Consider the following 24,957-nt stretch of genomic DNA (forward strand, 5'->3'; position numbering starts at 1 on the left):
GAAACAATGACTTCTTTTAAAAATACATATAATTGCAACCGAGTGCAGTAAAATGCACAATACCGTTGAACAGAGAGAAAGAAGGGTAATTGCCAAGGAGCGGACTGTCCATGAATATTTTCACCTGGAGATATTATCGCAGGTCCAGGCGTGCAGCTATGTTCAACTGTCCGTGAAGTCCCCCCTCTCTTTAAGTCCTTCCGATGTTCAGCTGTCTCGCGCCGACGGTGACGGGGTAGCGTAACCATTCCTACCATGTGTGGTGCTGCACTGTTACATATCAACCGTTCCATGGTAGTTATCACTCTTTGATTTTAATTACTCTGCTCCTAATTAGGCGCCATCTTGCCCTCGGATTCCACTAGGAACTAGGACTGGCGTGTGCCGTGACAGGGCGGCGTAGGGGAGGTAGTAGGGGGGCGCTCCCGCCGGTATATAGCATCGACACGTATACAATGCATTCGTGTTTCGTGTTTTTCTATCCTTGTGTGAGCATCAAGAACATTTAGTGGCTTGTTTTAAGCATCTGTGGTTCAAAGGCACACGTCGAAACACCGTTATAGGTTTCAGAAGTTCCCTAGGATATTTTAACTACAAGGTGAGGACTTTACATTGTCTTGTGCAAAGGAGAAAAAAGTGATTGTGCGACTTTAGTGTTTTAAAAAGAAGTTGTATTTTCTACAGCATCGTAAATTCTTAAAGTTACCGACCACCTTGGGCTAATGGATTTGTGTGCAAGTGCCCATCGAGGATATCAAACAAGTTTGAGCTCCCAATTGGTTTTTGCAACTCAGCAGTTGCTTACATGAAAGAAAACATAAGAAAGCTTAATGCTTGTTACAAGCAGGGCACAGGTGGGGAACAGGGGTGCATTATAATAATAACAACCCGTTGCTCAACAGCCCATGAGAGCCAAGGGTTACCTACCGACTGCAGAGGTGGGAGATCATTCAATCAGTTACAGAGTGCCATGTGATTTATTTGATTTATTTTACTTCACATTTCCGCCACTTTTAGCTAATCGCGAAGATGAGGATGAGTGATGATATGATGAAGAGACACGCACAAAGAACACTCATGCTCAGGCCGGGATTCGAACCTGGAACACCTGGCGTCGTAGCGCGCTGTGCCGAACACTCTGTCACGAAGGCCGGCGGCGGTGAGGTGTAGTCAGCACGACGAAACCCCAGTCGTTGTTGTATGTTTCCGTGACCGGATTACGCTACTCGTTCGTAGCTCCCCAATTTCCTCACGATGGCCACTGGTCCCCTACACAGGCCGAAATCTCAGGAGAAAAGTTGTTACGCATCCCCCTAGGAGACTCGAACCTATGCGCGTCCCGCAGCCGGAGCCCAAAAAGCTTGCGCCTTAGCACGGCCACGGTGCGGGACAACGGTTACAGTATACTCTTACAAATTTTTAGAAGTGGCACAGTACTCTCATAAAGCCATTAATTAATTTGTTCAAAGACAAATGATAATCGGGTACATTTTAAGGGGGGTTGCATTTACCACTTCAAGTCTTTACTGCTTTCATTTGAAGATTTTGATCTTCCCGAAATCTCGGGAAGGGTTGTAGCCCCATCAGCTTCCTCCTGCGTACGCCAGTGGCTGGATGAAACCTTCACTACAAACAAGAAAGATATACCCTATTCTATGTGTAGTGTAGGCTGTTCATCAGACAAATTTACGAGAACTTATGTTTCAAAGATCCGAACAATAACATTCACAATTTCTACTCTACAAATACTACCCTAAAGATCTACACTACAGCATTTAACCTGAGGAATCACTGAGTTAACCGTTAATTTAACCCGAGGAGAGTGGTGGTATTTTCAATGTGTAGACACTTTAGTAATGCAGCAATATATGATTTTTTTTGTGAATGGGAATGAAATGGTAGTTTGGGTTCATTTTTGCAACCGTGTGGAGTACTTAACTCTTTCGAGCAGAGCAGTGGCGTTGCGAAAGAATTTCGTTCGGGTTTTGACGAAATACTATCAGGTGGTTTGGTTATATCTTTCCTTCGGTAGTCTTCCGTACTAAGATTCACACTCATTCTTCTGGTTTTTCATATATCTTTCTCAATTTCTTTCTTTCTCTCCCTTTCTTTTTTCTCTGTATATCATTTTTTCACGGTCTTTCTTCATCTCTGTTTCGTTCATTCTTTCTTTTTCTTCCTTCATGCGTTTCGCTTTTTCTCACCCCTTTCTTTATCCTCTGTCTCGCCACTTCTCTCTCTTTGTTCCCGTACGTCTTGCTTTCTTCCTCTATTTCTCACTCTTTCTTTCACGGTTTATCTCTTTTTGTCGTTCGCATTTCTTTGTTTTGTCTTTCCTTCTACTTCACTATCTCTATTTATCTCCCTCTCTTTCTCTCATTCCTCTGTTTATCTTTTCCAACCGCTTTCATTCTCCCTATCTCTCTCCGTGTATGAATCTTGCTCTATTAAAATTGATTCTCAAACGCTCTGATTTCGACTATCTGTGTGGCGACAGTCTTGCAACCGAGGACATTCGCCAACAATGACGTGTGAGTTACCAGGCAAATTTTAACATCTGCAAGTTCAAACGTGAGGTTCAGGATTGAAGCAAGACAGCGGAGAAATTGTTGACAACTTTTGGCCGCCAACAGTACGATGGGTACAATGCGCCAGGTCCCCTTTATACACAGAGAGACGAATCGGGACTGGACCTACAGTTTATCCGAACCACTATGTGCCTCCATCGTGTATCGAACCCAGGACCCTTGATTACAAGGTGACGACGCCACATCTTGGAGATCCTCACTTCATTTAAGCATTTGTCTCATAGGAAATTTCTGAGGGTATCAGGGGGTTTGTGGGTACAGTGACGTGCATAAAAGTTTCGTAAGGGAGGGTATGCCTTCTATATCATTATCAAGCCCTATAATGTGTATATCTTCCTACATTATATTTAAAGAAAATAAAAATCTAGGCATAAAAGAGGAGGTATATATCCTTCAGTACCCTATAGACGCCATATCCCTCATTCACTATGCTCCCCTGTATCTCGTTTGTTCTCCTTCTCTCTCTCACTTCCTCTGTTTCGCTTTCTTTTTTCTCCGTGTCTCGCTTTTCTCTCTTTTCATTTCTTTCTTCTTTTGGATCTCGTTCTTTCTTTATCTCTTTTTCTCCCTCCCTTTCACTACCTTTTCTTTTGTTATTCGCCCTCTGGTTTGTTTCTTCTTTGTACTGTTATGCCTTAGGGCAGGAGTTCCCGAACTTTTTCGTTTCACGGCGCCTTAAGTGTATCAAGATTTTCCCGCGGCGGCTTAGTCAGAATGTAGGACTATCTAACACTTGCAACGCTCAGTTAGTGCGGTTAGGTTGCTTGCCTTAAGTTAAAAAATGAACACTTATTTCAAATTCAGAAACATTTTACATGTAAAAAGTACTAAATACACATATTTGGAACAATCATATCATTTCAGTGAAAATATTGGAACATTTCGCGGCGCCCCTGTAAACCAGCCGCGGCGCACACTTTGGGAACCACTGCCTTAGGGCAAGAACGTTATACTATGATAATATGCTAATATAGCGATTCAATACTCAGCATATGTTTCCCTTCTACCGGTCATCGCGGAAACCGAGATCTAGTTCCAACATGTCCGTTTTCTTTCCCTCGTATTTCCATTAATTACATAGGGTCATCAACAACGTGCTAATGAGCCATCGTTCCGAGACAGAGGAAGCCAGTGACCACGGGGAAGTCAAGGTTCGATTCCGGACGGAAAGATTTCCTGCTTCCCCCCGTCCCTCTCTTTTTTCCCTTTGCTGCTTACCTACTCGACCCGTGGAAGCTGCCAGTTTTATTTGCCTTTCGTTAAGTTCTCAGAACCGGAAACCCAACATTCCCTTCGCCGCGACTTGAATTTAAATGAAGATAATGATCAACTCCGAATGCAACGTTTGTAAAGGCAACCAGTGGGTTACGAAGAAGCGGGCTCAGTGAATTTAATAGTGCTATTTGGTCAGGGATTGTTGTAGTGTGGGTCAAGTTCTTGATGCTGACTTCTGCCGGCTCCCGTGGCGGAGTGGATAGAGTTACGCGCTGCGGATTCATAGATCCCAGGTTAAGTGATAAATAGAGACCAGATTTTAAAGGGAAAAATTGTCCTCTAAAAAGGACAAAAAAGGGAAAATTATTGCCAAAAAAGGGGGAGGAAAGGACTATAATTTTTTTTCACTCCACTAAAAATACTATTTTAAATGAAAGCGCAATATATACCATTCATATATAAAAAAGGTATAATTAAATTTCATATTAATGTACGCCTTTTTATATATGAATGGTATATATTGTGCTTTCATTCAAAATAATATTTTTAGTGGAGTGCAAAAATAAACTATAGTCCTTTTTCATTTCCTTTTCTGGAAGGTAAAGTACAGTGAATAATCTTACTATCCGTTTCGATGTAACAGGTTACCGCATTCCATAGCTTACTTCCACTTGTACCTGGCTTCGCCTTTTCACTGACACATTATACTGTCGTCACTCTCACACAGTTAAGTTAAAACTGTTCTAAAAAAACTTCACAATAAGAATCTAAATCTATCATATAAGTACACTTTCAACCCACATGCGTGCCGCTTACAATGCGTTTGTTGCTGCTTAAGCCCAGATTGTTTCAACAATCGTTGCAACGTACTCCCAATACTCATGGAGGGAAGATAAGGTAGAAGGCTCTTGTTCTTTCTTTCCTCTAAGCTGCACCAAATAGACAATTGTTGAATGTTTTGTTCAGGAAAAAGCAGTCCTACAAAATATTTGATATCTTGTCAATAAAGGGACCAAGAAATATGTTTTTTTTTAAAAAAAGGGGGGTGTAGGCTGAAAAACTAGTCGATAAAGGGCCCAGAAATGAAAATGTTTTTAAAGGGGGGGATAGGGAAGTCAAAGTCATGTAATCTTGTTGGTGGAAGATAATTATTAACACTCTTGTTATTTATTCCATGACCCGTGTTGACAAATAACAGGACTTCCCTTTAAAATCCGGTCTCTAATGCTGAATTAAAATGTTTGTATGCATCGCCACATATGGCCATTTTTGCACACTTCAGTGTATACGGAAAAAAAATCTCCTTATCAAAAATCCTTACCTGAGAGTTAAAAGGGAATGTAAAAAGCCCTTTAGAAAAGGCTAAAAGTGTAGGCTGTAAAGGGACCTTCACGGGACATTAAACATAACACATACAGAAGGTAAGGAGACACTAAATAAGTTCCTATTAGAGAGGGGAAAATATCCGCTATTATCATCAATCTAAAAACAAAACAAAAGCGTTTTAAGTCCACTTTAGACACAGTAAGGCCAATCGGGATTGAGCCTACAGTTTAAGGTGGGATCCGAACCACTATATGTCTGCACCGGGTATCGAACCCTGGACCCCTTGAATACAAAGCGACGACGTTACCACCACGCCATTGGGAATATCCCAAAAACACTCTCATCATCTTCCAATATGAATAACGAATATATAATTCTCTGTGTCCCATCATTAAACTGATCAGTTCATCCTCATATTCGCATTTGACCCACGAGATAAAGATAGGAGTGAAATAACCGAAACGGAATGTATTAATCTGATATCTGTGCGTGTTAATTGACTGATTGAGTCTGTTTGCGATTCCACTTCATGCATAGAAAGGCTAATCGGGAGTTGACCTACAGTTTAATGTGGGATCCGAACCCGGGACCCCTTGATAACCAGGCGACGGTGATACCACTACGGGAACTTCTATTGGTGGAGAGGTTATAAGATTACAACACACAACATCACACGTCATAGAGCCTTTTGTCTCCATTGCTTTCAATGATATGAGCATGGATAGTGTAAATATACAGCACTAACAAGAATTAAGTTGGATACATATCAAATGAAAGTACATAATAATATAGGGGTATGAACCTCCGAAAGGGGAACAAGAATCGCTGCACCTCCCACTGGAAAATGAAGCCAACCTAAAAGTACATATTTCACACATATAATTTGATTTCAGTCACAGTAATTTACAAATGGGGAATGCAGGAAAGTGATAATTTCAAACTCAAGAGGTGTTTTATAAGAGGGCAACACTATAATGGGGGCATTATGCCTCGTAAAATTCCCTGGAAAAAATACCTTGCTTGCCCCTACCGGGAAAAAAATCTACTAACGTCCATGATTAGGTGGGCAATTGCTCCCTCTTGCTCCCCGCCTCCGTGCGTACGACTATGCTCATAGCAATACACTCATGGACAAAATATTTTAAAATATGAACTGGCGGCGCTTTTCTTGAGGGAGGCTGTGATCTACCCTGGACCTCATTTAGCATAGCCACTGTTTTTGTTAGTAACGAGTTGTGTTGTGAGTTGAGTTTTTAAGTCCACTTTATGCACAGTAAGGCTAATCGGGACTGGACCTACAGTTTATAGTGAGGTCCGAACCACTACGTGCCTCCACCGGGTATCGAACTCGGGACCCCTTGATTACAAGGCAACGACGTTTTGAGTAACGAGTTAACAAGTTAACGCAGTAACAATAACGACAACTGTAACGAAATTAAAAGTTAATTTTCTTCAGCAAGATCATTGCAACATCCTTAACGAACCATTTGTCTCGGGCGGGTTTTTGATTAAAATTCTGAGAAAAAATATTAACACTTCATCACCAATATCGCCACTGTACGTGTCCCAAGTGCATTTCTTTTTGAACACCTATAAAAAAAATAGGACTCATCGATGCGTAGTGTTATCGTCGCCGTCTTGTAATCAGGGAGTCCCGGGTTCGATATCCGGTTGAGGCACATAGTGGTTCGGATAGCACTTAAACTGTAGATCCAGTCCTAATTAGCCTATCTGTGCATAAAATGGACATCAAATTATTCGCTTTGTTTTATTTGTAATGGCTTTTACAACTCATAACCTATTTTGCCGTTATATTGTTTAAAACTTGAGCGGCAGGCGATTTTCACCAGTTTACCTTCTCTGTTCCACCCCTATCTTGCTACTGGACTCGTCCAATTTAGCGCATGCGCGGTATTGACGAAAATAATTGGACTGTGGAGTGGCCTATTTTAATATCCGATAATCATCCTAAGCATGCTACAACTTCTTGTTTCAACAGTAATTAAGAGAATCGAATATTATTACCTCTTTGTTTTAATATTTTAAAATGTATCCGATTAAATGTAATTTAAGGAAAATTTATGTCAATTTTCTTGATCATTAATAGGGGGCGAGAACTTACTTGCAATTAATGCTTGATGTTTTTCTATTTTTTATATTTTTAAATACACTAATTAGTACACACAGTTAACACTAAATGTAATTAAGAAATAAACTCGTTAATCAGAGCAGGAATGGCTGGATTTGCAAGAGTCCACTGTAACAGTAAAAGTAACTTAGTTACTTTGCATATAACCATAACCATAATCGAGTTATATTCCCTTTCAACTGCTTTCTATCACTCTGTCTCGTTTTATCTTGTTTTCATTCCTTTCATGTTTCCAGTTTCTTTTCTCTCTCCCTCCTTCTCTGTTTCTTGATGTTTCACATTCATGTTCCCTTACTTCTGTTCCTTGCACTTTCATGTTCCTCTTTCCCTCATTCTGATTCTTGCATTTCACATTTCTCTCCCTCCTCTGTTTATTGCTTTTTCATGTTTCTATTTCCCTCTTTTCTCCTTTAACGTTCCTCTCTCACTCCCCTCTTTCTTGCTCTTCCACGTCTCTCTCTCACTGCCCTGTTTCTTGCTCCTTCACGTTTCTCTCTCATTGCCCTGTTTCTTGCTCTTCCACGTCTCTCTCTCTCACTCCGCTGTTTCTTGCTCTTTCACGTTTCTCTCTCCTTCCTTCTGTTTCATTTCACGTTCATCTTCGACCTTTACGTCTGCTCTTTACATTTTCATGTTCCTCTTTCTCTCCTGTGTTTATTTCTCTTTCATATTTCTCTTTTCTTCCTCTGTTTGTTGCTCCCTTACGTTCCAACCTCCCTTCTTCTTATTTCTTGCCCTCTCACGTTTCCCCTGTTTTTCTCTACTATGCTTCTCTCTCCCATCTTCTCTGTTTCTTGCTATTTCACGTTCCTCTCTTCCTCCTTCTTTTTCTTTCACTTTTACGTTTCTTCCTACCCCTCTCTACCTTTACTTGAAACAGTTGGCTAGAAGACTGGAATCTTTTGCCTAAAAATGCATTTCTCGACAACTGCTGTTTGTTTCTCCTTGATGCCTTCTTTGTGAGTGTCCCTTCATCAATTTCATCATATCATCGCTAATCTTCATCTACTCGATTACCCAGAAGTGTCAGAAAAGCACAGTAAAATAAACCAAATCAATCAATCAATCAACTTTCACCTGTTCAGTTATAAACATGTAAATGGTAGTGCGAGTCATGATCTTGCCTATGGAAGTTCCAGGTTTGAGTCCCCATCCCCATGTCACGATTATCCACAACTGTTATAAAAACAACACCAAATCAAATACAGAATTCACAATTTTGTGTTGACGCGAGATAGTTCTGCATTGAAGAATCACAAGCCCGACCGAACTCGAGTCCTCGGACAAGTAAAGATCTTGCTTTCCTACAAAACGAGTTTCGTTTGCACGATCCTAGAGGAGGGGAAGGGGTAACACACGAGCTACATAAAGTGGAAGTATACCACTAATTACCTTGAAAGCGTGACGAAGTATCTACACAATGTCGGGTGATCAATTTTATCATCTGACCTCCTATTCACGCTCTATCAAGAGTTGGTCGAGAGCGAGCTCAGTCTCCTGTGACACGAGGCGGGAAGAATTGGAGCACCTCGAGGTTTAGCACCACGCGTCGTACGTCGACCAGAAAATACGACCCATCGCCAGATAACAGGCCTCGTGCTCGAGAAGGTATTAACCTCCTTCCAAGGAGGTTTTAAAGCACTTGCTTAACAGAATTTGAAATTTAGGGATATCGGAATGTTGCCTCATGCTTCAGCAGTCCCTGAATGGCAGACAGAGTGAAAGTCGGGAAAAGAAGAAAACGACAAGTGATTCACTAGCCTGTGGCGCAAGACTACCTAAATAATTCAATAGATGGCGCTGATGATCCTCAACCCATCTGAATGCTATATGAGAGAACATTAAACATCACTGTGTAAAAACTCAGGATATCATTTTAGAGGGCAATTATAATATGTGAACTTGCAGCAACGATAGTGTCAAGAAAGCAATTTGGCTGGAATGCCAAGCATGTGTGCGAGTGCGTGTCAAGGAATCTCAGACTAAACTCTGCAAATTCCAGAAAGTGTATACATTAAGCACATATTTGCCAAATTAAAATCACTTTGTTCATTGTAACAAACACATTTGTGCTAATGTATTTCTTTAAAAAAAAACCTCAACTTGTTTAACACGTCTCACTTTAGCATCGCCAATTAAATACCAATTTTGAGGCATATAGTGATTCGGATCCCACTTTAAACTGTAGGTCCAGTCCCAATTAGTCTGAATAAAACTGGACTTAAAACAAAAACGCTTTCAATTTTGAAACTCGTTTATACAATACTGAGAAATGTTCACACGTCAGGTGCTATGCAATTCTGTTTAGACAGTGGTAGACTTAATATTCATAATTAACTTATGTACCAAGTCTGAGACAAGAGATGTTAATAATTGCTTTTCGTTTTCCAGATCCAACATGATTAACGGAGTGAACGGTGTTAACGGCCACACCGAACTAAACGGCAACGGCGAAATCAACGGAGAGTTCAACTACCGCTCCGTCCTGAAGGGTGCCAACGGACACCTGGAGGTCAACGGGCACGGTCTTCCGGAAACCCTGCGCCGAAAGGGATGCTGGGCCATCGGTCTCATCAACTCCAAGTTCCGGTACCTCACCGCCGAAGAGTACGGCTTCAAGACGAACGCCAACGGAGCCTCCTTGAGGAACAAGCAGACGTGGACTCTCGAGCCCACTGGCGAAGGCAACATCTTCTGCCTCCGGTCCAAATTTGGGAAGTACCTCTCCATCAACGCCTTCGGGAACGTCACCTGCGAGGGGGCCAAGGATCCCGGCGCTAAGTTTGAGATCTCAGTCTTCAACGACGGCACCGGAAGGTGGGCACTCCGCAATGTTGACCGCGGGTACTTCCTTGGTGCCTGCTCCGACAAGCTCCTCTGCACAGCTAGGGAACCCAGCGAGTCCGAACTCTGGTACGTCCATCTGGCGGTCAAGCCACAGATGAACATCTTCTCTGTTGGCAGGAGGAGGTTCGCTCACGTGACCCAGGACCAGGACGAGATCCAAGCCGTCGAGAACGTCCCCTGGGGCAACGACACCCTCTTCACCCTTGAGTTCAAGGAGGGCAAGTACGCCATCTATGCAGGCAACAACAAGTATCTTCATCGCAACGGGAAACTGGTGGATGACTGCACCGACTCCAGCCTCTTCTCCATCGAGTACCACAACGGGAACTTGGCTTTCCGGGATCAGCAAGGATTCTACCTGTCCCCCAGCGGGGCAACTGCCGTTGTCCGTTCCCGCTCTCAGCAAGTAAGCAAGGACGAGCTCTTCTCCTTGGAGGACTGTCCCCCCCAGGCTACCTTCTTCTCAGCCATCAACAGCAGATACATCTCCGTTAAGCAAGGTAAGACCTATTCATATCTATATCACTTTCTGAGCCACATTGTAACGCCAAGGGGGCTTTGGCGTCACTGAGGGTTACCATAGTAACTCAGAGTAGTTCATAGACAACTCTTTGAGCCTCCCCGGTGACGCTGTTGTAGCGTCATCGCCTTGTAATCAAGTGGTCCCGGGTTCGATACCCAGTGGAGGCACATAGTGGTTCGTATCCCACTTTAAACTCTAGGTCCCGGCCTTGGTACCAGGGTTCGAATCCTGGCCTGGGCATGGCATGTGTGTTCTTTGTAAGTGTCCCTTCATTAATTTCATTGTGTCATCTCTCATGATTAGCCAAAAGCGACAAAAAAGCGAAGTAAAATGAACAAAATTAGCCAATCAATTAATTAATTCTTTACCTAAAACTGAGAAAGAAGTGTCAAAATTTGAAGAGAATTTAGCTCTGTTATATAGCTTCTCGTGTTTTGTCATATCTTAACCATTATATCGTATTACCCTCTAAGATCAAAGCAATATGGATATGTTGCATTGCGTCCATTACTGATGTAAATTCCAATTCATCCCCAAAGGAATTTATCATCATGAGCTACGGACAGTCTATTCTTTAAAAAAAGGCATATCAATTGCCATGAGAATTACTGTAATAATGTTGTACCAAGATTGTTGAAGCTATTGCACGTAAACAAAATAAAGATAATTGTGAGATTTCCATTTCATTGCCACGATAATTACGCATCTATAAAGATAACGATGATAAAAATGACATAAAAATGCTCTTCTATAACGAGCCGAAGCAGGAAATTGAGCAAGTGTCTGCGGAAATTACATCAATTTAACACGAGGAGAAACACGACACTTTCAGTGAAAGGGTCCCCTGCGAACGTGGCAGCGGCCATTGTTATAATGCACGGAATTAATTACTTCTATGGTGTAAACTTTATACACGTACCTAAAATTGATTTGCAATGCTTCCCCTCTTCGGAATTACAATGAAAAATCTGAAAACTAGTTAATATTAGCATGCAATAACGGTCTCTTTAAAGGCGAGGACATTTATGACGCAACCATGTTTTTTCAGCTTCTTCTATTTCAGCTATAATGTGCAACAATGTAACCCATGTGGCATAAAAAAGGTCATATTCCACTGAAACTGTTGCAGACATCCAGAAGACATGTTTGTGATCAAGTTCTTGTATTTGAATTAATTTTATTTATTTATTTATTTGTGCAGACGACACATCAATGTATACAATGTATGTAGAGGTTTGTTGTTTCGTGTAGACCTTATACGTGTATGAATTGATGATGTATTCTAAGAAGGCTATAAACACATCACTTTTCCACGTAATCGCCAAGGCGATTGAAACATTTATCTGACCGCTGGACCAACTTGTTGATGCATTCTCACCATACAGTTACACGAGTTGACGATGAATATCCGCTGCCGGAACATTCCTCGCCCACAACAAGCGTATGACACTTCGCACTTCCACGGCAGACCAATTTTGCAAGCGTATCGCCATTTCATTGGCTACTACGCCACTGACGGTAAACGTAAAGTTGTCGAAACTAGCCACGCGTATATGACGCCATCTGCTGCATCTCCAGGTAAACCAATTACTTACGTCCTATTTCATGCATTCACAGAATGATTGTTGTAACCTTTTTTTCTGGTCCATCCACGTATAGGATGAGGCAATCAAACAGGAAGAATTAAAAAATTCACAAAAAAATAGAGAGAGCAAATATTAGTTAATTTTTGAACATGAATGTACTGCACATGAGTTGAAATTACCAGTGTACCTGAATAAGGTTCATTTTTTGAATATGGTGTCAGTAAGATGGCGTCTTTGGTTTTGCACACATTGTCGGAGTCTCAGAGTAAATCCACCCATGACGCTTCGTTGCATCTCCAACGGAATGTTCTGAATCTCTTGCCGAATTCGCTCCTTCAAATTATCCCTGGTTCTTGGGAGGGTTGTCCTTGAATACTTTGGATTTGAGGTAACCCCAAAGGAAAAAGTCAGGTGCCGCCAAATCGGGTAAATGGGCAGGTCAAGGAATATCGCCGAATGTGCTGATGAGACGACCATGAAATGCGAGTCTAAGCACATCTATACACACTCTGGCAGTATAGCTAGTTGCTGGAAGAGTGTTTCTTCATCTGGGCCATAGCCATCGAGGGCAGGCAGGATAAAAGTTACCAACATGTCAGCATAACGTCCAGCGCTTACCGTCACCGTGTTACCGCGTTCATTTCCGAAAAAGTAGGGGCCGATGATTCCACGAGATGATAATGCACACCACACTGTTACGTTTTCTGAATGGAGAGGCGTTTCATGGAGAGTGTGGATTAATTTCGGATGGGCGGATTTACTCTGAGACTCCGACAATGTGTGTAAAACCAAGGACGCCATCTTACTGGCACCATATTAAAAAAAATGAACATTTTTCAGGTACACTAGTAATTTCAACTCATGTACAGTAAATTTATGTTAAAAAATTAACTAATATTTGCTCTCTCAATTTATTGTGAATTTTTTAAATCTTCCCGTTTGACTGCCTCACCCTATATAACCAAACCTCACTCTTTGTGCCACCACAACTAGGCTTGCCAACCCTACCGGAATTTCCGGTAGTCTCCCGGAATCGAGCTCACTCTCCCGGTCTCCAGGATATACTTTGTTATCTCCCGGAATGACGAGATTTAATATATTCTGTTTTTTTATTATTATATATATATCTTTTCTTTTGGTAAGCATTTTCAAATCTGAGCATTATCAATACATTCCAGTCTTGGTCTTTCTATTTCCTTTGTCCTTGATCGAACTTTCACTTAAATTTCTCTTTGACATCCGATCCATTTGCTATCCTATCTACATGTCCCAACCATAGTAGTGTTTTTCTGTATCCGTCAGCCATTAATCTTCTCCAATTTGAAAACAAAGTAAGCTTGAGACCTGGAAACATTCTTCCCTGTTCTGGAGCAGATCTCTGCCAAATGCTACAATCCCCGGTGCCAATGGACGTTCGTGTCTGTGACGTAATATCCATCCAGATTTCGCCTCCAATGAGTTGGAAAATGGAACGCGACCATTTGTCACAAAAAGCTGGCGAAGAGCTGAAATCTCAGACAGTTTTTTTCTCTGAAGAGGAAAATTTTCACGAACCAATTTTCCATTGTTCTTACGCACTTTGGACTCGCACACTCTAACTTTTAAGTCAGAAACTTCTAATAGGTCCTTAAAGAGTCATTTTCACAGCATCAACTTTAATCTTTCTTCGAGTACTCTTGGGAAGAATGCCTGGGATTGGAATAGGTGAAGGCGGCCTTTGCCAACATTCCTATCCAGTTCAAGTTGAAGTCCTGATTCGAACGCCACTTTACTTCAAAAAAAAGTTTGAAAGACCAGTTTCCCTCCCATATGTCAAGTTCACGTGGAGCCCAGTATATCCTTCCCTCAAAACTTTCGCACCAATAGCGTCCATTTCAGGACCAACTGACAGTACATGTCAAGTCCACGTGGAGTTAATGAGAGGTTGCCAATTCAGTTTCTGAAGAGATTACATGGCTTGAGGTTGCGGTTATCTTTGCCAGGTTGTGTTATTGTATTGTGTTATTTTCTTTATACAATGTGGGGACCTTGGAAGTGTAACGTCGTTACAGTTCGTGTTGGATGCCTAAACACTGCAGGTAAAAGTGCCGAGAGCGCTTCTCAGAAGAACAGGTGCTGGCTCGGAACCAGATATGCGTTCCGTCGGCTTCCTCTCGAGCTATGTCAAAGATACCGAAAGGGCGTTCTAATCAGGACTTCAATCATATCAAGTCTGTTGCTGGTTCAGAAATATTAACACCCGTAAAAAAGCCCGTAACAAGCCCGTACCTTTGCTTCTCTCTAAGAGCACTGTGATAAAGGGGTCCCGGGTTCGATCCCTCGTGGAGGCACATTGATCAGTGGTTCGAAACCCACTGTAAATTGAAGGCCCAGTCTCGATTAGTCTATTTGTTGTAAGTCAGCTTTGTACTCAAATTCTTGACAAGCACATTAACGAAAACAAATTGATCCGTGTCTAAAAGGGAACTATACAGAGACCAACAATGGGTTATTATAAATGAAAAACTCAAGACTGTTGGGAGTAGAGAAGTATTTCATTGGAAAGTTCCGTCAGTCACAATAATTATTTAATACTAACAATCAGTAATGAAATCAGTAAAAATCATATTCTAATTCGAAGTATTATATTTATTATTGTTATATTAACACTAAATAATAGTGATAGTGAATAGATATTAGTTTTCTGTATGAATTTTTAAATGACTTTAAAGGTGATTGGTTGTGAGGTTCTCATTATAACGCCATGTAAAAAAAAAGCTAGTTTAGGATCATAATTTATTATCGATAGAAATTCCTCTGCACCTTCATTTCGTTTTGTCTTAAGTTGAAATAAATTCAACTTTTAGTCATTTTATTTTTACTATGTGCCTGTGTATGTGTGTGTGTGTGTAAAATTTCATATTTTCAATTTCTACCAATGTAACTTGGAATGGACGTTGGTAGAGGAACTGAAATTTTGATCAATACTTTCAGTAATGTTCCATGTTTGATATATTGAAAAACATTCTTTATAAGAAGTCTTTAAAGAAACTACTTCTCTGGTGCAAGGAATTGACGGTTAATTGTTGCAACAATTATTGTTTCTATAGTGCACTGCAACTGGAAAAAGATTTGCATAGAGTGATTGTTCCCGCGAGAAAATAGATTTTGAGTGTTCATGATGCAAATTTAGATTGGAATACATAAAACGAGGCAAACCATTAAGTTTTTTATTCATTGCGAGTTCCAAGAACGGAAACAAAACACAAGCGATACAATTCACAATCTCTGCACCAGCATCGATGCAGTTCGCTGCACTTTTTGGCTCTCTCTGCTGCACTCGTGCGTCTAAACTGAACGCAACTCCAACTGACGGTTGACCTTGATGGCTATCTCTGGCGCGTCATGTCCCCCAATCATTTTCGGGGGCGTGTGGTCCGATGGGTGTCAACAAACTCAGTTGCGAAGTAAAAGCTGAAGGGGTCACATCGCTCTCCCGAAACAACGTTGCCAAGCGTACTTCTGTTTTTGCCAGTTTCTTTAAATGACTGTGTGTCTCCCTGCATTCCGACCTGTGTGTGGTCCTTCCGGAAACTTCATCGTTCAGGACCACATGTGCATTGTATCATTAACCCCCAATGATTTCTGGTGCTGACAGTACCGTTGCCCGAAAAGACTCTTTCTCGCTTTACGGTACGTTTGGCAACATGTGGTGAACCCAACGCTCATTTGTTTCGTCCCGCGAAGAACGTTCGGTACCTTGTGACTCGAAAATGTCCGATCTCAGCCGACGAAGCGGCCAGTTGGAGTTGTGTTCAGTATAGTTGGTTCCGAGATGCAACACCGACTCGTCTACTTCGTTGATTTGATGTAATGTAGTGAATTTGGTGTCTGCACCGATTTCATTACGTTCTGTAGCGGTGCAAGTGTGGTGTATGATCACGTGGTGCGTGCCAAATAATTAAATGAACGTTTAAAGCAGCAGAGAGGCATTTGTTGAATCTTCTGAACTTCAACACCGCTGTTTTTGTGTTCTTGGGTTAACACAATTTCCTTGCTCCTGCCTGACACTGGGAAACACCTGCACTACACCTAGTGTCGGAAAGTGCAACTAACTAGCACTCTTTATGAACGTGGAGTCTTGGGTTCGATATCCGGTTGGGGCACATAGTGGTTCCCACTTTAAACTATAGATCCAGTCCCGATTAGCCTTATTTTGCATAAAGTGGACTTAAAACACCAACTCAATCAATTAAAAATGTGCAGGGGGTGAGAGAAAAATGAATGAGAATAACGATGGTGAATTTGCCTGGTAATGCTTATGTACACCACTGTACCACAAAGAGAATTAGAAAAAAAAATCTCAATAGTACACGCAAACGCACTGTCTTTCAGGATTGGAGGTTGCAGCCAACCAAGACGATGTTTCCGACTTTGAAACCTTCCAGCTGGAATTCGATGGACCCAGCAAGCGCTGGAACATCAGAACCACGCAGGACAAATACTGGTCCCTGGCTCCTGGAGGAGAGGTGCAGACCGTGGTGGGAAAAGACAGGTAAGGCCACTTCTGGAGTTCTGGAGTATTAGTAGCAGTGGCGTGCCGAGTAGGGCGGGGGTGTGCGTATATACTTTTTGTAGTAGACAGCCCTCATTTTGCCATTTTCCCTCACGTTTACCAGGTGTTGGTTGCAAACCATAAGGTATCAAATACGAAACTTCAAATTAGGTCAACGAAATAATTTTGTATATTCCTTTTTGTTGGTTTATACAGGGTTCACCAAAATTATGTCGACAATTATTGTAAACTTTTATTGTAAGTTAGTAGAACTTCATAAATTTAAAAGAAAAGATGTATCATATGAAAGCATACGAATTAGAACATTTTGCAGCATATCTCGATAGGCTTGTGGGACGCCTCATTGTGTGACTAAGTTCATTAAGGTAGCAAAACCCATCATTATGAAAAAAAACATTGTAACAAAACTATCATTGTAAAATCACAACATATTCTCCCGAATGGTCACAGAACTTTGATTAATTGATTTCCACTGCTTTGTCAAATCTTTGCACACGGACACATAAGAAAAAAGTACATCCGTTACTTTTATTTGTATTTATATTACGAATCGTAATTAGGTCCACGCGAGTTTTGAATCACCCTGCAGGATTCCTTCCTAAAGGAATATACCAAAATTATATCTTTGTGACTAACAGTTTTAAGTAAAGACATAGTACATGTGATGAAAATAAGTTCTGAAATGACTTTCTACTACTCAGTGTTCATTTCTTTTGACTGTGCTGCCATCTTTTGTCCAGGAACGCCAACTCGCTCTTTGAACTTGTGTGGCAGCGTGATGGATCCATGGCTTTCAAGGGAGGAAACGGCAAATACATTGGAACTAAACCTTCCGGCCAGCTGAGTGCCACCAGCTCAATTGTTGACGAGAGATGCAAATACTATTTCTACTTGTTCAACAGGTAAGTGTATGCAGGAGTCTCCTTATTTTCTGAACATCTTCAGCTGACTAGCGAGCCTATCAACAGCGTAGGGCGGGATCAAGAGGGATATATAATACATCTATTGGCGCTGCTTTGAGATGACGGCAGCGGCTTGTTTGTTGATTGGTAGCTTCAGGAATTGTGACTCGCTTCCAAGCTGCAATACAGCACATCCAGAAGTTAGGGAAATGATATTTGTTTTAACTTTCCAGAAGTTTTCGATATTTTATCCCATTTCCATTGTCATATCTTCACAAAGAAACATTTGCTTGGAAAGACCAGATTCTTCACCAGAAACAGTTTTTAGTAATCTATGCAATGTATTTAATATTACCAAACAATACAGGGTGTCTCAAAAGTAATAGCGCAAACTGACACAGGTGAAAGTACACGATAATGAAGCAAAAAAAAGTATCAGTGAACATGGATCTGCAAACAAGCAGTTTTCGAGATAATCGCGAATGTGTGATTACAAGCCGCCACTGACTTCATTGTTTTTCAACGTCGTCCTACTTGGTAAAATGCTAATAATGTGTGCGAATGTGGGGAAAACACTCGGAGTTTACAAAATGCAATCAATGACGGCTTATAATTACACATTCGCACACATTATTAGCATTTTACCAAGTAGGACGACGTTTACAAACAATGAAGTCAGTGGCGGCTTGTAATCACACATTCGCGATTATCTCGAAACGGCTCGTTTGCAGACCCATGTTTACTGAGACTTTTTTCCTTCTATTATCGTGTACTTTCACCTGTGTCAGTTTGCGCTATTACTTATGAGACACCCTGTATATTCATTAAAATTCCTTGCACCTGCCCATATTACGACAGTGTTAATTTTATGACCTTTAATTTGTATATTGAAAGTGGCTTAACAAACAGTTACCACAGAGAACAATGGGACTCTCTTGTATTAGTAAACATAAAGAACTAGTTAAAAATCACTCATATTGTTAAATTAATTTCCTTTTTTCTCTATCTCTCTTCTTAATTCTCTTGTATTATTTATTCCAGTCTCATCAACAGATTTGATGGGCGAGGGGAGAAATATTGCACTGTTCATTTGTTTTAATCCACTCGTTGCTTATACATATTACCATAATTCCCATTCAACTTTCGTCTTTTCGCTTTCTATGATGTTTCTAGCCTCACGTATCCATCTTGCTTTATGATTGATATAGCCATAATTTTCAAATATAGTAAAGGACCATATATTTCCTTTCATCACTACTAAGATCAAACTAAACTTTAAAAAAAATCATACAAAAGTGTTGTCTATACTTTAGTAGTGTAGTCAATAATTAATTAGTGAAGTATCATATCTAAATCCTACTTTTTCCATCTGCTTATAAAATTGTGTTTTATATTATTGCCCATAACAGTCTCATTGCCATAGCTACTCGTGTGCATATTTTATCAAATGTATGTCTTTTTGTACTTTACAATCATGGATGTTGGAAATGAGTATATGAGAGGGCAAGAATGAACAGATGAATTTCATGGAAGAATATTGGAATAACGCTCAGTTTCGTTTTCAGAATTGACATGTAGAACACAGAATCAATTTATTTAGTCATAAAAAAGTCTATTTCGCAACAGAATTTCAACGGAAAAGCGCGATTTTCTTCAAAGGCCCGCGCAGGTAACCATTACCTCTTTGGAAGTGTCTGAATGACGTTCTCAATTTTTTTTCATCATTTCGTACAAGGAACGTAATGGCTGTTTAAACCCATAAGGTAGAATTTTGGGGGTTATTCGTACAGCAATATTTCACCCGCTTCAATTAAGGAACCATAAAACTTTCCCGAGCCTTCCGTTAATGGATATTTCTTTTACCTTAAGTTATATTTTACGAGAGTTGAAATTCGATTAACGAACAGATTTCATCTTCTTTTTTTTTTTTCAGACCTGTTCTCGTATTAAGATGCGACCAGGGATACGTCGGCTACAAGAAGGCCAACTCGCCAATACTCGAATGCAACAAGGTTACCTACGCAACAATCATGGTGGAGCGAAGGGACAAGGGCATCGTCTGCTTCAAGGGTAAGTTGAAATCGATCGTCTTTTGTTGAGACAAATGCTTGCCCTACTATTTGAACTAGCTTCCGATCAATGTGAGAGGCGGCAGATTGACTCGATTCCTTCACGTTTTATAGTAGGCACAACTTCGCATTTAATTGTTTCGGGCAGGAGACCACTTCAGCGACTCTAGAACCTTTGCCTGAAATCGTTTTCAGGCAAATTAAATTCGACGTCTCGCCTAGCTTTTTTTTTTTTCTGGAAGCTCGTGTTGCCCAATGAGAGATAGATATTCCATCTTACAGCTTTGTAAACCATGGGCGTATATAGCCTATATATCCCTCCTTCCTGGGAAAAGATTGATGAAAAATTACATTTGGATGGGAAATAGTACCGTCAGAAAATAAAATACTTCGTTGAAGTTTTGAAACTCTTATTCGCTACACCCTTGTAGCAGAGATAAGGATGAACAAATATCGCACGAAATTGAATCATGATCTATTGGATTCACTAGCAATAGAGTAGCGCGCGCGCGCGCGCGCACACACACACACACACACACACACACAGCACAAAATAAACAAAATGCACAACCTGAACACACACTTTGCTTGTCCATTCCACTGCACACAAAAATTGTGGTCATTTCTTACGGGGCATACGTCGCAAAGAAAGCAATAAACCTCTCCAATCAGCTCGACTTCCGTGGCGGAGCGGTTAGCAAGTGTCCCGGGTTCGAATCCCTGCATGGGTGTTCTTTGCTACTAACTCTTCATCAATTCCATCACATCATCATCATAATCTTCGCGGTTAGAAAAAGTGGCGGAAAAGTGATGTAAAATAAACCAAATCAGTCAATTCACAGAGATGCGACCTGCAGAACCTATGGAATCGCCATTTTCGCTGGAGAAGAATCTATTGGTTGTGGATCCACGTTCATCCATTCACAAAATACGACATATCATTTACAACATCAATATTTATCCTATCTCACTATATTGGAACCACAAGGAAAGAAACCTGCGCAGAACCTCATCGTGCTGGAGGGTGGGGGAAAGGACAGGGGAAAGTAGCCTTCAGCACGGCTCACGTCAGTGTTGCCAGACCTATTGATTTCTCGGGATTATTCCTTAATAAACTATTGCTATGGAACCTACAACGGCCTGCTCAAAAACACGTTTCCTGCTCATCTTACTTGAACATGGAGGGAAGAGGCAGAGTGGAACTCCACTCAGCCATGAAAAGTGCTGTTTGAACTGTGAAATTATCCCAAACGATACTCAATTGTGCTAGGACATTATTATTATTTTATTACTATTAATACATTACTATTTTTAGATGGTTTTATTTTATCCCACCCTAAACTCTATTTCTATTTTAGTTATTTACGTCGCTTTTGTCCCTCTACGGGTAAGTACGACAATATGGATGAATGAAAAACTGATGAAATGGATGAAGTGACACAAACACAGTGAAACGTCCTTGATTTACTAGGTAGAAACACTGACTTCTTAGCGTGGGCAAATTATTTTATACATGTATGTGTGTGTGGGTGTGTGTGTGTTGTGTGTGTATTTCTAGCAGATGGGGAGGATAGGTGGCACCCTAGCATAAGCGTTGCTATTTTGAATTATTGAGGAAGACATGCTGTCTAATTCACCAAATATATTTCACATACGTAATTCATTTTCTCTTATGGTGCAGGGCGCGTGCCAACCCCTAACGATACCTGTACGCCGAACACCAGCAGAAGGCAAATTAATTTGTTATTGTTAGCATTCGACTTGAAAGATTGTGGGAAATGAATGTTAACATAAAAGTACCTATTACTTCAGACGTATGAGTTGATTTCAGTCACAGTAATTACCATCCATTCTTATAATAGGGATGTAGGAATATGATAATTTCAAATTCAAGTGGTGTTTTCCGAGAGGGCAACAGTATTACGGGGTAATATGCCTCGTTTATCCGCCTGATAAAAATACATTGTTTCCCCCTGGCTGGAAAAAATCTGTGGACGTCCCCTTGCCCCCCAGTGCGCACGACTATGCCGTCCCCTAAAACGTTGTTTATCCGCTACTATTAGATCATCGGATTTTGTAGCAGATCTTCTGGTTTCCCAAGGAACAATCTCCCGATTTTTTCAAGTCTGACCTGGCAACACTGCCCCAGCACCGATAACGGCAGGGAAGATGCGCGAACGCTTTTGAGGGAAGGTTTTTTTTCCTTGTGGTCGAGCTATAATTAACATTTTAGGCACCTCTGTCCACTTTGTCGCTTCACTACTGGAAGCGAGCCCCCCCCCCCCCCCATAGTCAGGCACAACTTTCCGTCCAGTTTGCTTCAGCAGGGAACCGCTTCAGCCACTCTATTTGGTTGCTCAACACGGCAGATGGCGTTGGTGTTTGCTATGACGTAACCGATGTGGTGAACGAATAGCTTCCGGCACAATACGGATTCATCGGTAAACAAAGTGTTTGTTTACTCGCGTAAAATTAATTATTGTTGTCCCAACAGGGAATTGGATTGATTACTCGAATATTTTCATGAATGAAGCGATACGTCAGGTGAGGCGAGTTACAGAGGATAACGGATTTATGAAATGGAGAAACAAGTTTTTTTGTGTGTTTACTTATCACGAACCATGCGGGAAGGAGGGTTTAATGTAGTTTTGTTCCTCTTTGGTCTATATTTCCTGGGGGGGGGGAATGTAACACTGACTAGCAAAGAAACACGTCAATGGTTGACTTTAGATCTCTTCATCAAGTTCCCAGGTTAAAAATCAAGCCTGGACATGCGTATTTTCTTGTGAGTGTTCTTTCATCTAATCATCAATCACCCTCAAATTCACGATTAGCTAAAAGTTGCAGAAAAAGCGAAGTCAAATAAAAGAAATCAATCAACATTTTTTTCAGGTATTGTAATTTAAAAGTAATATTCTTACTGTACGATATATTATTAAGGAATCCATGCAGCGTAGAACCTTACTAATAGCCTTTTTAAGGCGAAAAATCTTTAAATGCGGAAAGATTTAAATCCGGTAACGTTAAATCGAGGTTCCACTGTATACACTTTGCGCATATTGTTTACAAATGCTGTTTTCTCGAATGCTTGGTCTTTCTGGCAGGGCGTTTTGTACCCATGTTTACACTAATGTACAAGTGCAATGTTTATATTTTGAATCTTATTCATTTCTAGGACGCAATGGAAAGTATTGGCGTGTACAAGGAGATGGAGAAGTAATAACCGTTGAATCTGAAATCCCGGATGAATTCTTTGTGGAGCTCCGAGGACCCAATAAGTTGTGCATTAAGAACACTGACAACCGATATGTTGTCGCCAACAAAAATGGCGTATTTCGTGTTGGAGACAGCGACCCCGACACTGCCACCGTGTGGGAATTTTAGGAACGAACAAAATAAATCAATTGAAAACATGATTATGCAGAGAAATGTGTATATACAGCTATTGTATACATATGTGAATGTTTCATTGTTGTTATTGGAACAATGTTACGTTGTTTATTTAATGATTATTTAAATTCAGGCTTATTTATGTACCATATGCATTGCTTCATCCTGACATGTGCTTATTGTTGTTTTTTTGTACTATTCTGTTTTGTAATCAATCTTATTAATGTTATGTTGTTTCAGAAATAAACACTTATTTATTTTCAGTCCGTATAATTGCAGATTGTTTCATAATGTAGATTATTTTTAAGACACATTTAAATAAAAAACCTTAGCAAAGAATCTTACTTTAATTGCACAAAATTTATTGGTGATAATCAATCCCATCTAGAAGAAATTTTATAAATTTCGTAACAAAAAAATTATAAGAAACAGATTTCGCAGTGTATGTAGATTTGTTTCCACAAAATCACAAGCGAAAAGCGCAACAGAATGCAAAATCATTAGAATAAGCAATAACTTTTGATGCAATAATGTAAAACTGTTGCACCTCTCCCGAAAAGTGTGTTAGGCCTAACATTAGCCAATAATACGAGAGACAACCATATTCAATATCAATGCACATGGAATATAGAAATGGCCCAAAACAGTAACAAAATGCATTATTTTTGTAAATATATGATTAAGAATAGCCTATTTATAGAAATGTTCAGAGAAGATTTCTGGAAAATACGTAATACATAAAGGACGTTGGAATAGGCAGAGCTAGGAAGCGGATTTACAGGTACCAAAACCCTGTAAAACAGGTAAGCAATTAGACACCGAAATGACGTAAATAGGAACTTACAAAGGAAAGGCACTGTAAAATAAGAGAAAGCACAAAAATAAGCAAGGTTATTAATTTTCCTTGTGATTTACACACTTATCGATTTATTTTTTACTTACATGCTGTAAATAAAAGAAAAACATAATTACACTTGTGGTTTCTGTACATTAGCTACCTGTAAAGTAAGAGTGTTGCAGCTATCGATTACATCTCCTCCTGCAGTCACCTTATAGATATAATCTTACAGGTATCCGTATGCTTTACGTCAGAAGAAACCTATTACCAACACATGCAAACAAGATGCACTCAGAATAATTCCATTCTTTCCCGGACGATAAAAAACCATTCAAGAAATGCATCGTCAAAACACGTGTAATATCATTGGCAACATCACACGATGTCATAGTCTGTGGAAATTTCCTCAGTGCAAGTGGCGACTTCTGCGGAATCTTATTGAACTATATATTCTCCATTATCACAGAATGACACAAACCTAAGGTATCAGTTCTCCTTCCGCCTGTCGTAAACACTAGGATCATTAAACTTTATAGTTCTGGCCATCACACATACGAGTGCCAGCGGTAACAATAGAACGTACTTCTCGTATTAGCACGATCAGTCGGCACTACGGAACTTTTATTACCCCATCATTCCTCTGCGCTTTAGTTCAACAAACTTCCACCAGACGGAGCGCCGAACATATCGCTCTGTCGAAAAACAAATAGATAGTAGGCAGTTCGAAGGACTGATAATACGTTTACTGTCGGTATGTAAATGAAACAGCGGTTCAAGTTACTTTTTAATAAGATTTCACAACATTATCTGAGTAGGCTTTGAATGTGTACGCAAACTCATCAATCACAAACACCGTAAAATGTAAAAAAACTTGTAGTAGTGCTTAAAGTGCCTTCAGTCGGTAGACAAAGTTCTAACAGGGTCAGAGAGTAATGTTCTTCTTGGTAAAGCAGTATCATAACTAAAACT

General features: G+C 40.4%; 1 protein-coding gene across 1 annotated transcript; it reads left to right on the top strand.

Annotated features, from left to right (window-relative positions):
- The first annotated feature begins 474 nt into the window (after window positions 1-474).
- Window positions 475-23,489, top strand: LOC145990255 (protein singed-like). Its single transcript, XM_083125929.1, has 6 exons — window positions 475-598; window positions 9,670-10,625; window positions 16,609-16,768; window positions 17,530-17,691; window positions 19,625-19,761; window positions 22,936-23,489. The coding sequence occupies exons 2-6, from the start codon at window positions 9,677-9,679 to the stop codon at window positions 23,142-23,144; spliced, it is 1,617 nt and encodes a 538-aa protein (XP_082982055.1). The 5' UTR covers window positions 475-598; window positions 9,670-9,676; the 3' UTR covers window positions 23,145-23,489.
- The last annotated feature ends 1,468 nt before the right edge of the window (window positions 23,490-24,957 follow it).

This window comes from Lepisma saccharinum, chromosome 7 (assembly GCF_977018435.1).
Source record: "Lepisma saccharinum chromosome 7, izLepSacc3.1, whole genome shotgun sequence".
Taxonomy (NCBI): Eukaryota; Metazoa; Arthropoda; class Insecta; order Zygentoma; family Lepismatidae; genus Lepisma; species Lepisma saccharinum.